The sequence below is a fragment of the Aptenodytes forsteri genome, unplaced genomic scaffold (genome assembly GCF_000699145.1).
Source record: "Aptenodytes forsteri isolate BGI_AS27 unplaced genomic scaffold, ASM69914v1 Scaffold184, whole genome shotgun sequence".
Lineage (NCBI taxonomy): Eukaryota > Metazoa > Chordata > Aves > Sphenisciformes > Spheniscidae > Aptenodytes > Aptenodytes forsteri.
In genome coordinates, this window is record NW_008796078.1 from 395,616 (window position 1) to 413,644 (window position 18,029).

Consider the following 18,029-nt stretch of genomic DNA (forward strand, 5'->3'; position numbering starts at 1 on the left):
CAGGCCCCCCTCGTTTCACTCGACCTGTGAGAAGACGAAGGGCCAGTTGGCAGAGCCTCGGCTGCGTTGCTGGCGCCAGTGTCACGACTTCGGACGTTCGAAGCGGTTTATGTGCTGCAGGCTCTGCTTTTTTGGTTACCATCTGAACACCTGATGAATACAAGTTACTAAACCCACATTTTGCACAAGGTTTGACAATGCCCACCCACAATCGCGGAAGAAGTTTTGCTCCACGCGCCCCCCTGGCCCTCCCCAGAGATGCGCCTGCCTCCCTGCACAACCGCCGACAGGCTGCGGCGAACAGCGGAACAGCCCCTCGCCGCGCACACCCGTCACGCCGCTGCCTAAACATTTCTTTCCCGAGCGCGCACGGTACACTGCACCACCTTCGCTTTAGCTTCGGCTTCTGACAGATCAAACATCAGTGCCCTGCCAGCACTGGAGGGATAAGGCATTCGGTACGTTGCTCGAAGAGGAGGAACAGAATAGCAGTCATTAAGACTGGAGGGTTCATCAGCGTCTGTTGTACCTGGAATAAAAGCTAAGTTTTGAACTGCAGGAGAAAGAATAATTAATAAAATGTCATCGCTCTACGTTCAAATGTTCTTTCTTTTCCTATCCAGAAACTTCCGTGTTCATCTCAATGACATTAAACGCATTAGCTCCCACGGACTCACTCCCCATCAAAGTTCCAGTTTTGGAGGAGAAATGAAGAAAAGAGCAAGACCCTGACTGAAGTGAAGCTGTTTTATAAACTGGACACGTACTAATGCCAACACAGCAGCGCCTTCCCGCAGCGAGAGGTCCGGTGGCATCAGTAAGGTTACACCGAGCGTACGCACCGCCGCGCGTCGGGGGAACCTGCTGCTCTCAGGGAGACCACCACACCCACAGAACGTAAGCCAGGTTGCGCTGATGTGGGTGTTGTTGCGCACCGCCTATTCATCACAGCTGTTCGTTAAAGGTGTGCCACTATTTCCATTTAAAACAGCATCTTTACATTTTTACATTAACTTTCACCTCTGCCATGCCAGATAGGTTAAACATTTAAACATGCCAGTTTGGTTAAACATTGGAAGAGGCTGCCCAGGGAAGTGTTGGAGTCCCCATCCCTGGAGGTATTTAAAAGACGAGTAGATGAGGCGCTTAGGGACATGGTTTAGTGGGCATGGTGGTGTTGGGTTGACAGTTGGACTCGCTGATCTTAGAGGTCTTTTCCAACCTCAATGATTCTATGATTCTATGATAGAGAGTTAAAAGATGGATAAAGCCAGCTGAAAGATTCGGAGTATTCAATCCAGTTCGTGGGCACGCTCTATGAACACTTCCCTACATACTGAAGGTCAGAAAGTCAGGTGAATTATTCGCCTGTTCTTTTATCCAGCTTTCACTTGGATATATATAAAGTTCGGCATTTTACAAACTTTTCATGACACATTCCAGAAGACAGAGGAGCCATTAAACTCGTGCTTCAGACTGAGCACATTGGTCGTTTCATTCGCTATCCACGATATCAGAATGGATATTAACAGAAATCAGACTTTGGTACAGACACAAACAAGACCGTGCCTTGTACCAGCTCTACACGCTGCTGAGAGCCTAGTTCTAGACTGCCAAATCCTCGCTCTAATCCACGGGGTTCCGAGGAGCTGGGAGCTCGTGATCAGAGCCCACCTCGCCCCTAACCACCGCGATGAACAAAGCAGGGTTAAGGAGTTTTCGACGGAGCTATAAAGGTTCTGGCCAGTTTTGGACATACAACTAGAGGCCAGAAGGAGTTCCAGTTTTTGCTAGTTTTGACGAACTGGGAACCCCATCTCTGTGCAAGCTTGTCGCCTAAACCATGCATCATGACAGGCTCTATTACCATATATATATATATATGCGCACACCACCTATCAGGTACTGTACAATTTGATTACAATACATGTGAATAAAAATACTTCAGTCATCCAGAATATTTAGTGCAACGCTTCTGTTTTTACAGGTCCAGAAAAGTAAATCTTACGGCCAGCTGCCACTCCTCAATGAGCAATGGTAACAAGAACAGACAGTATTACATTAAAAGCTTTAGGGTCGACAGGGCAAAGTTTGTCTTTAGGAAAGGGGGCGAGGAGAGACATTTCATTCGGGAGTAGCTTAGCATCCAAGACCCAGTCTGCTTTGCAGACACGCTTAACATTCGTTTGTTCCGTAGCAAGTGGGGCAACCGTACGGATTAATTCTGGGAGACAAACAGAGCAAGTCAAAGCTGTAAAGGTAGCCAACATTGAAAAGAGCAAGGATGACATCAGGGAGACATAGGATAAGGTTATTTGTTATGATGGTAAATGAAGTGTTCTCTCGATCCTTTAAAATAAACTTGTCTACATGGAAAGTACATGCGTATGTATCTTCAAATAGCTATAAAACTCAAACCCTACTTTTAATTTTAAAAATCCTGAAGAATTAAACTCCATGTTTACTATGTCGTTACTGCATTTAACCGCACATTAATGCAAAGAAACCAAACGTACTAATAATTACTCATACATGTACCTACAATCCTAACTGCTGAAATTTTAACAAAATTACAAAGACGTTTTAAGTGGAAATTAAGAAAAGGAAGCAAAAATGAAATTAGATAAGGCACAGCAGAATTCCACTATGGACTGTAAAAGAAATCTCACTAATGTAGCGTAAAGGCACGAGCATCAAACTCACCTTAAGCAGAGTCCTCGTGATATCTTGTTCTCTCTGACCAGAGTTTTCACGTTCTCCATCTTTAAATCCTCAGTATCGTGATCGCGTTGTTCAACGGTAAAGGGCACATTTCCAAAAGGTGACTTCAGCAAAAGAGTCCCTTCCTGAATAATTAGTCTTCAAAATTCTGTTAAATTTAAAATGGAAGCTATACTCTCAGTATTTGTTACTGAAGATAGCCATCGCCACCTGTCATTCTTTTAACAGACACTCTCGCCCACATAGCTTCTAAAAAAACCACCCTTAAACACATAATTATACAGTCATTCCTGTAACGTTCAGGCTCAGCACTTCCAAAAGCCACCAGAGGTAGAAAGCTTCGGCTGATGCACAGCAAAAGTACAACCGCAACGCTAAGGACAAAGTCCTCCTGTCACGGATAGCAACATTAATCTCTCTGTAAGCTTCCCAGGGAAAAAGGACGTGAACCCGTTTCTCCCTGAAAAGCACACGGGAAAGCATTAACGTGCAGTTATCACAACATTCATGCCATTAAAGAATAAGAGATGCATAAAAGAAAACCTTCACACCGATGCACGGAAGAGCGAGTCACATTTTGAGGAAGATGTTTCTGACGACTTCAGAGACAATCCAAACCCCAGACTCTCCCCCAGCGTGTACTTAGCATTGTTCTACGGCTAAACGACGATTGCATTTCTATTGACGTTTCGCATATACTGTACAGAGGCACACAGGTGTTTTAATAACGGTCAGCAAATACATTTTTGGAACGGCCGATGGCCTAGCTGTTTTCTTTTGGGGCTAAATTCTTGATGAACAATGGCAGGGAGGTCTCCCGGCCACCTCCCCTCTGACGACTTAAAAGCTCATCTTGTGTGCGTTGGGGGCATGCAGTAAACTTAAGTAAAGCTTAAAAAAAGTCAACAGTCAAGCTAAAGTATCACCCCAATTGCAGTCCCTCTCTTTAGAGGAAATATCCTACTACTGAACAATAACCAAGATTTGTATCTTAACAGGCTGGAGAGGGGTGAAATTGGGGACACATCATGAAAAATACTCTCCAGTCGCATTGCTACGTCAGACCACCGCCACATATTTAATACAGCTAATCAAGAAGTGCGCTGGCAGTATCCTAATGCTCTACAACCAAGTTCTTCTTTTTGTTTCAACTCCAGCTCTACATATCGGGAAGCCCATCCCGACTGTATTTTTCACTATCTATGGATGAAAGCAATGCGAACCAAGAAAAAAGAATATTGCTTTGAATTAAAACAGAAAAATAGCTATGGCAGAGAAACCATGTGATGTGTGCGTTGGAATGTCAGAATTACCGTTTAATAAAAACTCTGCAGTACAATGCACACTTCAAACAATTTCTAACTACGAGAAAAATGATGCCACTAAACTGCAATTTTTAATCTATTTTTGCAGCATTCTGACAAGAAGAAAAAAGTTCCAGGGTAAGAACTAAAAATTTCATTACAGTAACAATTTTTATTGCATGTTTAAAATGCATTTTTTAAAAACGAATAGTGCACGCTGGCTTCACTTTAATCTCCTGAAATACGCACTTCATGATGGGAAGCCCTGGGGCTACAGATCCATCTGTGATGTTTATTAACAAAATATAATCCCGGTACGCTTCCCCACGGGACAGTATTTAGTTCCAAAAGATTGTCAACCCTGTACTCTAACACACTTGAATTAGTTGTTTGTGTACACTAAATCCATTTATTTTAAATTTATTTTGTCTACATTTAGTGAAATAAAAACATCGCCCTGTACAATCCACCATCAGCAGTGAGTACAACAGCAAAAATTATTATACAGTTTATACACACTAAAATCTTTTCCTTTTTCCTATAAAGAAACCAGAACAAACCTAATCAATATAGAGTTTAATTTAGAAGAACTCAAATTACAGAAGGGAAAGCCAAAATTATTACGGTCTTTTCTGAGCCCCGAGAAGTTCCTGATTCACGTTGTTGGAACAGTGAGTGCAGCTGGAAGAGTGAAACATGCTCAAGTTGTCTTCTTGGGTCTTCAAAAAATTACCAAATATTTAAATTAAACATGGCTAGTTAAAGAAACATTTGAAGCAGAGCAATATAACTGGGAATTCTGCCTTACCAGTTGTGGTTTCTTTTAAACCCAACTTATACAATGCGCGAAGTGCTAAGCAACACTACAGAAACACATTTACATCAACACTGAAGATCTGGGGAAATGAAATTCCAACAATTTTATTTTTTTAAATGAGCTGTATTTTCTAAATTTGTTTTTATTTTTCTGTTTTCATACAGTATTGAAAACAAACGCGGCACATTCACATTTTCCCGAAGAATTGTAAGGATGATCTCTACAGGGCTAACGTTGAAAAGCCTGAAGCTCAATCAATTGATGTTGAAAACTCTCAAAAGGAGTAAAAGGCTCGATCTGAATGGTCTAGAACATGTATTGTAATTTAATAGAAGAGATGGTCATCTTAATATTAATGATTTAAAAGAACTTCCCAGTTCATGCGAAGAGTATAGTCCAAGAATAAATCAAATTTTCTGAACGCATTTTATGCTACGTAAGTGTATACTTTGCGATCCTCAGGTGTTCGTGCCAAATATTCTCTCTCAATAAGTCCTTCAATACGTTTTTTAATAACAACTGGACTTGGTAAGAATCGGGCCTTCAGCTGCTGAGTTACCTGAAACACAAGATCAAAAACAATAATGTAAGATCACAGGGCAAGCAAGATCAGTAAGTATCCTAACTGACCAAAAGAATCAGAATAAATATATTTAGACAGGGCTGGCTACAACCATGAAGCATAAGAAGCAGTCTGCAAGCTTCTGACAGTCCCTCCCCCCACCCCCCCATCAGTTGCTTGCTCATTTTTGGGTACGGTTCAAAGTACTGACCCTCTACAGAGGCACGGTCACGGCCCGAGAATCCTCTCAATTTCACAGCCCTGAGGGAGTTCAAGAGTGGAAAACGCACTATTCCTGAAGCTGTCAGGACTTAGGAGTTAAGAGCAGCAGGACTCTTTCGCTCTCTGCTAAGAGCTCAAATCACTCAAACCTGGACCCAACAGTCAGTAACAAGATTAAAGCAGAAAATAATTAATGTTAAGTACAGTGGGTTTTGTTGCCAACTGTTATTTCAAGGGATTTGATAACATCATAATAGCGCTAAAAGGAGGAAGGAAAATTAGGTATACCCGTGAGCACGTCCTAAACTGAAGCGTAAGGATTTAGATGTCTTCAGATAGACAGGGAGGAAAAAAAAAAAGGATGGATTAAATACAACATCCCTCAAAAGCCTTTCAGAATCATGCTAGTGAGAGCTGTGTAACTTTCATGAATTAACAGGAAAAGCAGAACTAATTCCCAAGCCCGTATCAAAACTGTGTACAAGTATACCTCTGCTACTAGCACATTGTGTTGCATCTTCTTCCTAGATTTCATTATCCGAACTATAGCAGCTTCTATCTCATGTTTTCTGTCATCATCTACTTTCTGCCTTGTTTCTTTCCTTTCTGGATCAGATTCTCCTTGTTTGGCAGCAACTTAAAGAAAAGAAAGAGAATGTAAAGTATGTTAGCAAAATTAAAATTAATTTCATTGTGTAAGTGTTAGCTTCACTATTCATCTAGACATCAAGTTATATTTTCCTGAGTTTTGACATTCTCAAACTTGGTTGTTTGTTTTTTTTTTTTTAATGAAAAGCAGCCACAAGAACGTATTGACACTTTCTGGCATAATTTGATAGCAACTGACAAGGTAACAATCTGTTATTTAATTATTGCTATGTTAAAATTTGAACAGTACTCAAATCTGCTTACAGGCACCACCAACCCCCACGCTCCCATTAAATATTTTTCTCCTTTATATAGCAAATAATCCATTAATTAAAATAGAAAAAGGTTTGAAAATTTACTTCACAAACTAGTTAAATACTTTAGAAGTTCATCAGTCAGAAGAAATAGTCCAAATTTATCCTCTCCAACTCCATTATACTCTTTGTATTCTGTTCTCCTCTTCTATTTATGCTTTATTTCTGCCCTTACGCCTAGCTTTTCTTACCCTTTCACCCAAGCATCATTATAACCAAGCCCGCCTCCCACACTGCTATACCTCTTTCCCCCCTGCCCTTCTTCACTCAAAAGCCCTAGGTATTTATCGGTTTGAAAGAGATACACGTAAGAAGTCTTCTGTGCAAGACAAACATAAAACCACAAGTATCAAATTTGCTCTAAAACCACCTTGAACCCCAAATCATATTCCCCATTCAGAGACATTTGTGGAGTGGAAATGAAAAAGCAGAATTCCACTAAAGCTCGGACAGTTGTCACAGAATTTACTTTAATTATGCCAGGGAAGTGCCTTGGGCCCTGATCAGAGGGTTCTCAACATCCTCATTTGGCTGCTGCGCTCCTGCTCACCAGAGAAATTCTCCAGACGTGGCAGATGTGTTGACACCACAGCACTCTGCATGCGCATGAAGACAGTCTAGCTATCGCTCATGCAGAGGGATACCTGTAGTGTAACGTACGTAGGTATTACTGGGCTTCACACGCTTACATCCCTGGACACAGCGTGCTGCACAGAAGCCCAACAAGTTACATTATGTGCAAACAGCATGCGAATTGCCAATGTCGTGCTTAAAACACTGCCAATGATGCTGTATATTTTATGTACTGAGATCTGCAAAGTCATAACATATTTTTAGATGTACTAAAACGAAGAACTAATCTTCCAAAACGCTCTATGAAGTGTATCCACAGCAATGCTACAACTCAGAAATTATTTCTAGAGAGCTTTCTAGACAAAAAGTATCAATATTACTTATGCGTAACACAAACCAGCACTTTGATGAGCTAATGAAGTGGTATTGTGCCAATTGGTTTCTCTTATTTGTTAAACCCAAATCATTGCTCAAAAACATTATAGCTACCTGGCACTTGGAAACGGCTGTTGTATCGGGCTAAAAACATCACTCAGTTTCACAGCAGTACAGCAACTTAGAGGCAGTTCCTTACTTCTGAATCAACCAGTAGCATATTTTTAATTTTACTATTTAATTTGAATTTTCTCTTTCAACATTTCCTTTTAAGAGAGAATTACAAATTTTGTAAAGCAAAAGGCTTAACTATGACTTCCACACTTTTCTCAGTATTTAAATTTTCATTTTGATGCAACCAATCATCAACAAAAAATATATATTACTCTCTTCCTTTTACTTACATGGCCATCAATCCTGCAAAAGATAATTTGACATTTTAAGGCAGTTTTGGGCCTGCAAGACAGCAGAATGTAAAGCTCACTTACCCGTCTGAATCTTGACTCTGTGTAGTTTAGATGTGAACTGATCATTCACTGTAAATATATGACCATTTTCTATTTCTTTTGATTTAGGCTCTTTTGTAAGAACACGTTGTGTCGGTTTGCCACATGCAAGGGACTGTAGGGCTCTAACCAGTTCTCTTTCGGGGATATCAGTTTCCTGTTGAATTTCCTAAAGAAAAATATCTTAATTAGTTTATGGCTATGGCAGAAGTAAGTACCATGTTTTGCAAACAGCAGCACTGATTGCTTGAAGTGTCCACCTTCAAGCATGCAAAATACTACTACTATGACAGTTGTGAGGCTTGAAAGGTTGGAATTCATTCAGTAGCAAAGTCTCAATATGTGCTATGCAAAGTGACCCACCTGGGTCAATGCACAGACAGTGAATTCAGTCAAGTAAATAGTCACTATGAGCTGCAAATAGAAGAATGAATAAATCAGCTGTTTCATTTTACTGTCATTTTTGAGAAGGCTGAAAGGATTCGTTCGCTGCCTCCAACATTTGCTGAACAGAGTGAAACCAAACCTTCTAAGTAACTCAGTGATGGAAAACGTCCCTGATGTTCCTGAGCATTCCTGACGAAGAACTGCATAAATGCTTTTGCATTCAGCAGCACTGTTGAAAATAAGATCTTTACAAATGGAAGCAAACAAGGTCTAGTTTCACCGTAACATAGAAATACTCTAGATTAATTACACCTGCTTTCTGAATAACCTGGAACAATTTATTTACAGCCCAGATGCCCCTGGCTAGGACTTCCCCAGGTGAAATACAAAAAACCCCCCATCATCGTGCAGCAAATGTATGAACTTTGAAGAAGAATATTTGTAAAAACACGTACACAGCTTGCTGCACCTCTGTCAGTATTCTTAGGAGTTCAGCTGAGAGCCGTATGTCAGATAAGCCACCAGTGATCATGAGTTAGTAAGCAAATTATACTGGATGCAGAACGATGTCTTAACATGCTCTAGGAGTAGGCCAACTACTACTGCTTCCTCAAACCTCACTTGTTTACTGAGCTCCCCTTCATTAGAAGTTCATTTTAGCTTTATCTCCATTGTCTTCCTTTTTCTAGTTTGAGGAAACTGCAGACATCTCTGATTTCACATTCCCATTCAGACTCGAGGGACCTCTAGCAGCTAAAGATTAAGCCACCAAATAGAAAAAATAAACCGCACAGACATGTAACTGTCCACAAGAGCTGTCACTTTCCCAGCTTCCCCACCTTCGGTTCCAAGAGCAGTATCAAGCTCTTCCACTGTCCCCATAAATTCCTAATGCTCATGGCACACAAGTCAAACTGATGACCTTCAGGCTAAAAGCAGCAGTAACAACTCCCAGTGATCAAAATGCTAAAATCTGTAAAGAGCTGTAAAGAACTTTTAACAAGTTCTTTAAACAGTGACTAGAAAAATCAAATTTCAGAGTACAACTAAGTTCTATTAAATGATGTTATTTCTTGAGTGTACTCAAGTTTTTTTAAAATCAATCCATAAAGAAATGCCACTCTTCTGCGGTCATCCACCACTGACAACATGCAATAAAAATAATTTGGATGTACTGGCCTCTGCTCGGACTCTGTCATTAATTACAGTGCACCTCATATACATCTCACTACCAGGTCTCCGTGATGCCAAGGCTCAGACCCAACTTTACATGTACAGTGTTGACTTTACGTGAGATCATGTGAATTGTGTTTTTGACACAAGTTCAAATTCATTTGAATGAGGTAAATTAAAAAATAATAATAATCAGTAAGTCTAAAATTTAAAAATTTCAGAATTTTTGATACCTACTGCTTATGGATGATTGGTAAAGAATAAAGCGTTCTTAAGTTTAAGAGTATTCTTAGCATAACGCATTCAGAAATATTCTTAGTATTTCAAGTGACATGTATCCACATATTTTAACTGTTTGCTAGTATCAAAATGCCTCTTCCCAAGCAGCTCACAGAAAGTTACTATTTCCTCATGTGTTGCTTTATTGAAAACACAATTGTCACCTTCATGCATTTTCTCCAGATCCAGCATAAAGTACTATTAAAAAAACCCCTAAAAACACTATAATCCTTTACATGGTCACAAACAAAAAGCCTTACTGAAATGGATTGATCAGCATAAATTCAACAAACCAAAGGAAGGTGACACTTAAGATTTTAGGACTTAAGTAAATGTAAAGCCTCGAGGCTACAAACCAAATCCAGCTTATTAATGATGTAGCTCCCAAACTTTGATTTTTGATCAACACCTAAAATTAATCCTTTCAAAACTAAATCACTTCTACAAGGAAATATATATATTCTGCTTTTGATGAAAGTGAAACAAAGAGCTAAAATGGAATTTGACTTTTTTTGCTGCTAAACATCCTTATACTAACCACTATGTATTTCTGCGTTGATTTTACTTCACTCTGTAGCTTTCCAATGCAGCCACTAACGTATGCGAACCATTTGGGTTTCAGAATTTATAAGCTAGCATTTAAATAAGAACCACAAAGAATTGCACTGCAATATGCTGCCTCAGGAGAAGGCAAAATCTTCCAGTTGGATAAAAAAGTGTAGCTATGAATGTAAATGGGGATAACAGATGTTCCTGGGCTCTCTTCTTCCTTCAGTCTGTAGCATATCATTTTTCTAAACGTATTTTTATATAGCTATTTGATGTAACAGTGAAAAACATATACCTTTTTTTCCCCATCTCCAGAAATGTCTTATTTTAAAGCCCACACTAGAGTCGTGCACAAGAGCAGTACCGATTACACAATCTTAGTTCTAAAAGTATTACCAGGTGAGCTCTATCTGGAGGCTACAAAAGAGATGATTCTAGGCATGGAACTGCCTCTGTCCAGTTCTACACGAGAAAGAAGTTTATTAGAAGGATAACGTACAGAAGGAAATTAGAAGGAAAAACATTATGTCATTTTGTTGAAATGACCAAAAAAGAAAAAAAGATTTTTATTTACAGACTTCAACTTGTACATCTTCCAAAGCAGAGATCAGCAAAAGAGAAAACAGGTAAGCCAGTTTTAAGTTCTAATCTCTCATTTTTGTGGAATTATTCAACAATTTTACTTCTTCTACAGTCATATTTGCGTTTCTTGTTTGTTAAGCCTAAAGAAAGAACCAAAAATTTTCCCCTTATTTTTGATGTCATCATTAAAAAACTGTGCATTTTACCTTTCAAAATACTGAGATGTACTGTAAACTAACGGAAAAATACATTGAGTATTAGATGAGACTTGATTAGAAGAAATGGAATTCTTTGAAAAAAATCAGCATTCTTTGAAGGCTTGCATGAAGCTCCTTCCTCTTAGATTCAAGTAGCATTAACCTAGACCCATGTGGCCACCAGTTCTTTTCCATATATAAATAAAAAGTTGCTGTATAGGAATACAATAAATTCATACGTTTTTGTGAAGGAATTTTGCTATGCAATAATCCTCTAAGTTTCTGTAGCATCTTACGCATAATTTTTGCATCGTCATGATCCCATTTTTCTCTCAATCACATGGCCTAATGGCTATTGGGATTATCGTGAGGATCTTGTCAAGCTTGCGATTAATAATCACACTGAATGCAAAACAAAACAGCAAAGTCTGTTCAACTGTGAAGGCAACTTCAAATTAATCTGTTCAGCTGTGAATCTGCAGAAACACTTGTATATCAGACAGTTTTATGCTTACACAAGCACTCACCACAAGCCATCTCTCATGTTATGTTGCAGTAAAAGCACTAATTTGGTATGACAGAGAAGTAGCAGTTGCCCAGCACTCAGCAATTAATCATGGTATTCAATAATCAATGAACAAAGATAAAATTCATTCTACTCTTAAGTTTTCGTAAGCTTTCCTGGCTGGTGTTAAAGACAACTCCCACACACTTCACCAAAGAAACCAAACAAAACAAATAGGCCTTCTTAATGTTTTAGTTACAGTGGGACACAAAGTAAGAGTTTAAGAACTCCCAAACCAGAAATAAACAAAACGTACACAACCTAAAAGCACACGGACATATTTCTCCATCATCTGGTCTCAGTAAAATAAACTTTAGAGCACATATTAAAAAATGTATTTTTTCACTGCTCTACCAAGTATTATTTACTCATATATGGGTGAGGCTCTACTACTCATAAAGCCTACAGTTTTGTGGAATAAGGTAGCCACCAACTCAATTTCAACACCAACTTCAAGAAAAAAGGAGCTGTTAAGTCCCTGTCTTCCCCCCGCCCCAAGTACTTTCTGCAGAGAAAGTAGTCAAAGATTTAATGCTCCTGCAATAGATTTCACAACACACAGGACTTTCTGTGCTCTAAAATAATCTTTTTTTTTTGAACTATGAGTAGTTTATTGAGAGCCTCTTGTCAAATCCTGCCTTCCTTAATCCCAACTGAGACCGTTTCAAAGAAGCATTCTTTATTAACAGGCTAGAAGTATGCCAAACAAGCTGAAAACAAAATCCAAATAAAAAGGCAAATGATTACTATGCATAGCACAGTCAAAAGTAGATGAGAAAACCTGGAAATCCACTCCATTTCAAACTGCACCCATACTGCTCTTCAAGGCTGCCAATGCTCTCACAAACAGAAGGTAACATCTAAAACAAAACTATTAATTGACATTAATACAATGCTCAAACCTCATAGCACAGGATCCTCCTCCGCTCCCAAAACCGCCTTGATCATCGTCTATCAGCTGACCACTTCAACCTTTCCCAGCAACGCCCCTCTAGTCTCCTTGTTAAGAATCTATCTGGACCTTCTTCATTGTCCCTGCTGGCTCACCAGCTCAGAGAACGGATGAAAAGTTCTTTGATTTATCCTACAGCTCACTCCAGCCTGCCAATTTAAGCACTTCAGTGTTTAAGAAGCCAGGATACAAAGCCTTCTCCACCCTTTGGCCTCTAAATCCAGTTTCTCAAAGATAAAATGAGCAAATGGAGCCACCTGCTGCATTCCAACTTCAGCTTTTCTATAGCTGTATGGCCTAGGAATAACCATACTCACAACTCTCCCTCAACATTTCTGAAAACTTCTGTTCCCAAATAATTTCCTCCCCTAGGATTGCTTCCCAGGCGCATTGCTAACTATCTGCTTCTTGTATTTATTGGCCTGATCCACACTCAAATAGAATGAGAGGCACCTGATCTTCAAAGGTCTATTCAAGAGGACAAGAAAGTGCCTAAAACAGTTATTTAAAATCAGGCGAGAAAACCACAGCGCTTACCTCAAATGTGTATTTTTCTCTGTTGTTAAAGAGCATTAATATCGTCATCTGGAAAGTGGAGACTTGCAATATGTGCTTCCGTGTATTTGAGCCAGTTACTTGGGCGCCTCCTACACCAACCTCTGAGCCATCTTCCTATTTTAAAATTACAAAATTACTATTAGATTATTCTCCACTGCAAAATACTTGACCGCAGTAAAATGAAAGTTATATGATGAAATAATTATCTAGGAGATCAGCCTACACAAGTGATAGAATAGCATACGCCTGGTGGCATAAACAGAGTGTCTCTCCAGTAGCTGCCTTAGAATCACGGGCTGATTGAGGCTGGAGGCACCTCTGTAGGTCCCACAGTCCAGCCACCACCCAAAGCCAGGCCATGCAGAGCAGGATGCTCAGGGCTGTGTCCAGTCAAATACTGCGCATCTCCAAGGACGGAGACTCCACCACCTCTCTGGCCCCTGGTTCCACTACTTGCCCATCATCCTCCAAGTTTTCTTACTCTTATCTTTAAAATTGCCAAAATATTTATCCTACAGTAATACAATTTTAACATCCTCACAAACACACATTATTAATACTTTGTGTTATAAAAATGTTGTTTTCATTTTGCATTGCCTTCCATGTTCCCAAACATCATGCTGTTACTACCTCTAGCTTAGAATTTTAGAACTGATCTAAATCACTATCAAGTTAATGTCTTAATACATAAACATTAAGCATTGTACTTCCATAAACTCTACTAAGATTCTCACGTTTGAAAAAAATGTTTTCTACATTGCTAGCACTCTGCATATGAAAAGCAGGATAAACTTGGCGTAACAACGCTTTTTCACATTAACAAGAATTACTCTAAAGAGAAACAAGTTTCATTTCACTTTTGACTGATTCACAGTCAAAAAACCCCAAAACGCACAAACCATTGAGGTCCCTTCAAGATCAAAATTACTACTTTTCTACGAGGTAACAAAGAGATGATGCTGAGTGATGCATCCAAATTAGATTTAGAGGGGAAAAAAAAGTCAAAACAAAACTGCTACAAAGGAAGAATCAGACTATAAAGCCATGGAAGGCATCTTTTTCTTATTCTTACATTATCAATGGGTAAGCTTTCATTTTACAAAATTCTGAAGTTATTACGATAACTTGCCTACTTTTAAGAAAAGATACAATGTTTTCATAATCTTGATACGTTACCTTTTTAACAGGCCCGTAGAAAGTGGCATTGAGATCTGCAGAACCCATATGATGCTGGAGTGTCAGCTGTCGCCCGCTATGTTTGGCTAAATAAAATCTGTAATATAATTGAATTGAAAACTTAATACATAGTTCACATTTTGTATCAAAGGGGAAATTGCTTTAAACAGTTACATAGACTTTTCATCGCCATTACAGACACTAAGAAATGTCTAACTTTTGCTTTTTCAAAACATTAACTGTCATTAGAATGCTAATTAAAAGCTCCCAAAAACTCGAGCCTCATAATGTGACTATTGCATTCTCTAATTTTCGCATGAACTGAAGAGCAGCAGTACGCTAGCGTGTCTTTAACTCTAACGGTAAAACATACCTGTAAGTTAAGTTTAGAAAGTTTCTTCTTAAAACCCCTACCTAAAAATCTGTTTTAATACATACCTTCTAAATATTTCAAAAGCATGCCTGGGAGCTGGAGGGATGTTGCACTTTGGTGTGGCTGACTGAGTAGGCCAGTAACCTGTTGTGAGGACCCGCACTGTAAGATCAACACCACCTAATGAGACCTAAGGACAATTGGAAGAAAATATCCGCTATTTTAAAACAGGATCACGTTTCACCGTTTTTCTCTATCAGTGTAGAACGCATAGAATTTTCACAGACTAAGAAATAAATGGACGTATATCTATAAACATTATTTTTTACAAAGCCAGACAAATTAATTCATCACTATCAGAGCAGATGGTACAGCAAAAATCCTCCACATTATTGCCCTCTGGCATTTAAGAGTGTACAGAATTTACAAAATAAATTCTTAACCAAGAATGAAATGTCTGTGATCATAAACAGAACTCATAATACATGTAACAATTCTTTCTAAACAGGTTTTTGACAACATACAGTAAAGCCAGGTCGCTAAACATATCAGTTTCAAAATGACTGTTTATAAATTTACTCTCTGGAAGCAGAGAGTAAATACTGACTGTCTAATGTTAAACCATAGGGAGCTTTTCCTGCACTTTACCTCTGGACTGCAACGTAAACAGTTACTCACTTTTACACACACAACCTAGCCACTTTCCTTAAAGACAGCCGTTACCATAAATATTCAGCACCGGTTAGGAAACATTCTACAACTGAAGTGCTGATCTATAAAGTAGTTCTGTTAGTAGGTGATAAACGTCTGGCTACCAGTGAGGCATAATCCTCACCAGGTATCTCAACTAAGCTGAATATTATTAAACTTAAAACTGACTACTTTCAGCTCTAGGAGGTGTAACCAATACCTTCAAAGAACACACATTATGGACAAGAAAAACCAAAGCATACTATATCCGACTTGTTATAAACCTACTACACAGAAAGAGAGCACATTACATTTTGGAAGGTCAAAAACTGTCACATGAACTCAGAAACTTCCACTATTAAATAGCAGAGTAGCATTTCCATGCACTATGCAAGAGTTTTTGTATTGTGCGTGTTGAATGCCTGCGTGCATCAACACACTTGTGCCTAGGAAACTTCTGAAAAATCTAGACAGACCGGTGACAGGCTACTCATACAGAAATCCCTTTGGTTGGATTTCATTAAGGGTCAAGAGGAACAATTTGCAAAAGTATGTAAAGACCCATATAAAGATTGTTCTGTAGCCAACATTACTGCCGTGCTTCTCATTTCATATCACCAATGTCCTGAGGCTCACAAGAGAAATTCAAACAGCCACTTAGACACAGGAAACTAGTTAATCTGTGAATCACCAAAAAAAAAAAAAAAAAGCAAAGCTTCAACAGTTTTCTCCCTCCAGCCGAACCATAGGGAAAGGCCATCAATGCAGACAGAAAGATACAGAAAATATCTTTATCTGGAACTGAAACATCTTTGTCGAGACGGCAACAGTTTCCTGAATTTTTTTGGTCTTAGCCAGACCAGAACACAGCATTAATTTAGAATGCCTCACATCACACATTATACAGAGCACTGAACAGTTTGTGACTTGAAAAAGTCTTGGAAGCACTTTATTTTACAAGCTATTTTACAGCATAAAAGTGGTATGAACTAACGGAAAGCGCCTTGAAGTGATCTAATCTTTACAGAACTCCAACAAACTGAAGTTTCAGGTTCGCATTTGTAGAAATTACTCATAATCCATTAGCTTGGACTTTCCCTAGTCTTGAGCTTTCCACTTACTGATAGCAAACCAAACATCATCTACGCAGTCCTTGGCACTACCTATATCACAGGATATAGGATCCAGCAGGAGACTTTGCAGGTAGGATTATTTAGAGAAGAGCAGGTGCCTGCCTTCTCTAGGAGGCACCGTACATACTCAAGGTACACAAATTGTTTAAGAAGGAGTAGAACAGACAATTTCATATAAAACACAGTATCATCAGTAGGTTAACAGTAACATAGAAACCCAAAAATCTTCCTGTCTGTGTTTCTTCTCAAATATTATTGACACTAATAGAAATATATACGCTTCCATCATAAATAAGTCCTCCAGAAACTTCATTAAAAGGCCATGATTAGGCTGACCAGAAGGCAACCATCAGGTGAACTGCTGGTCCCTTGCCAAGGAAAAGATGAAGTTTGTAATTAGGCCTAGCAGAACATCCGTTAACATTTTAGTCATCTTATTGCTGTACATAGCTAGAAAGAAGATAGAGACATCATTTATTAACTCACTTAACGTAAAACTGTCACGTAAAGTACAGGAATCTTTAACACAAAACGCCCCCCCTGTGTACAAGTCCCACATGCTACCTAAAAATGGGAATGCTCAAACAAATTGTTCTTGAAATTAGTATTTCAAGCATTCTAGAAGGAAAACATGATCTAAAGAAAAAAAAGCAGTAGTAAAGCTGCCTGTCCACAAACACCTTTATATCTATCCACATGTACCTCTACAATCTTTTCTGAAACCACTTTGAGGCCATCCCATTCTTTCACTCATGATGATTCACAATATGCTGATGAGGAAGATTTCAGCTGACCGCTTCAAGGCAGCAAAGATTTCAGATCACCTTGCACATCCCGGGACATCGGGCAGAGTACACCCATGAACATATTCCTGGCAGTCAGATTTCCGAAACCGATTCAAACGTGCTTGATATACAGACTTACTTACCTGCGGACGGGGAACTACTTGGCTGTTTATTATGTATTATTAAGCGCTACTGAGTATCAGTATGGAAAAAAGTGTTTAGAGCAAGTAAACCGGTATCTCAAAATAGAAGCGATCTCTCCATTATGCAATATTCCAGAGGTCCCCTTTTACAACAAGGTGTGACACTTCTTGATTGAACAATTAAGTCCATATTTGGCAATTTGAATAAAATCGTACTTCTGCTTTTAATAAAGGCATTAACTGCGTCAGGAAAGTTAAATGTGAGATGAGATGTTTGTCAAATACCTGCAGCACGCAATATTTTTCTTGCTGTTAGCATAAAACACGGGCCGCAACGAAGATGTCCTTTAAAGAATGAGAAAGGGAAGACTCTGCTGGTGACCGGGCGTTTCTGAAACGCGCGTGAGGGCAGGCGGGCGGCCCCAGAAGCGCGGGAACAGACGGG

At 39.1% G+C, this 18,029-nt stretch overlaps 1 protein-coding gene across 1 annotated transcript in view; it reads right to left on the reverse strand.

Annotated features, from left to right (window-relative positions):
* Positions 1-4,586: 4,586 nt before the first annotated feature.
* CUL3 (cullin 3) overlaps positions 4,587-18,029 on the reverse strand; it is a 39,749-nt gene continuing 26,306 nt past the window's right edge. The window contains exons 10-15 of the mRNA XM_009286671.1: positions 14,899-15,023; positions 14,461-14,557; positions 13,264-13,398; positions 8,025-8,211; positions 6,117-6,262; positions 4,587-5,401 (exon numbers count right to left, since the gene is read on the reverse strand). Coding sequence (XP_009284946.1) covers positions 5,270-5,401; positions 6,117-6,262; positions 8,025-8,211; positions 13,264-13,398; positions 14,461-14,557; positions 14,899-15,023 — 822 coding nt within the window. The 3' untranslated portion in view covers positions 4,587-5,269. The remainder of the gene's footprint in view (positions 5,402-6,116; positions 6,263-8,024; positions 8,212-13,263; positions 13,399-14,460; positions 14,558-14,898; positions 15,024-18,029) is intronic.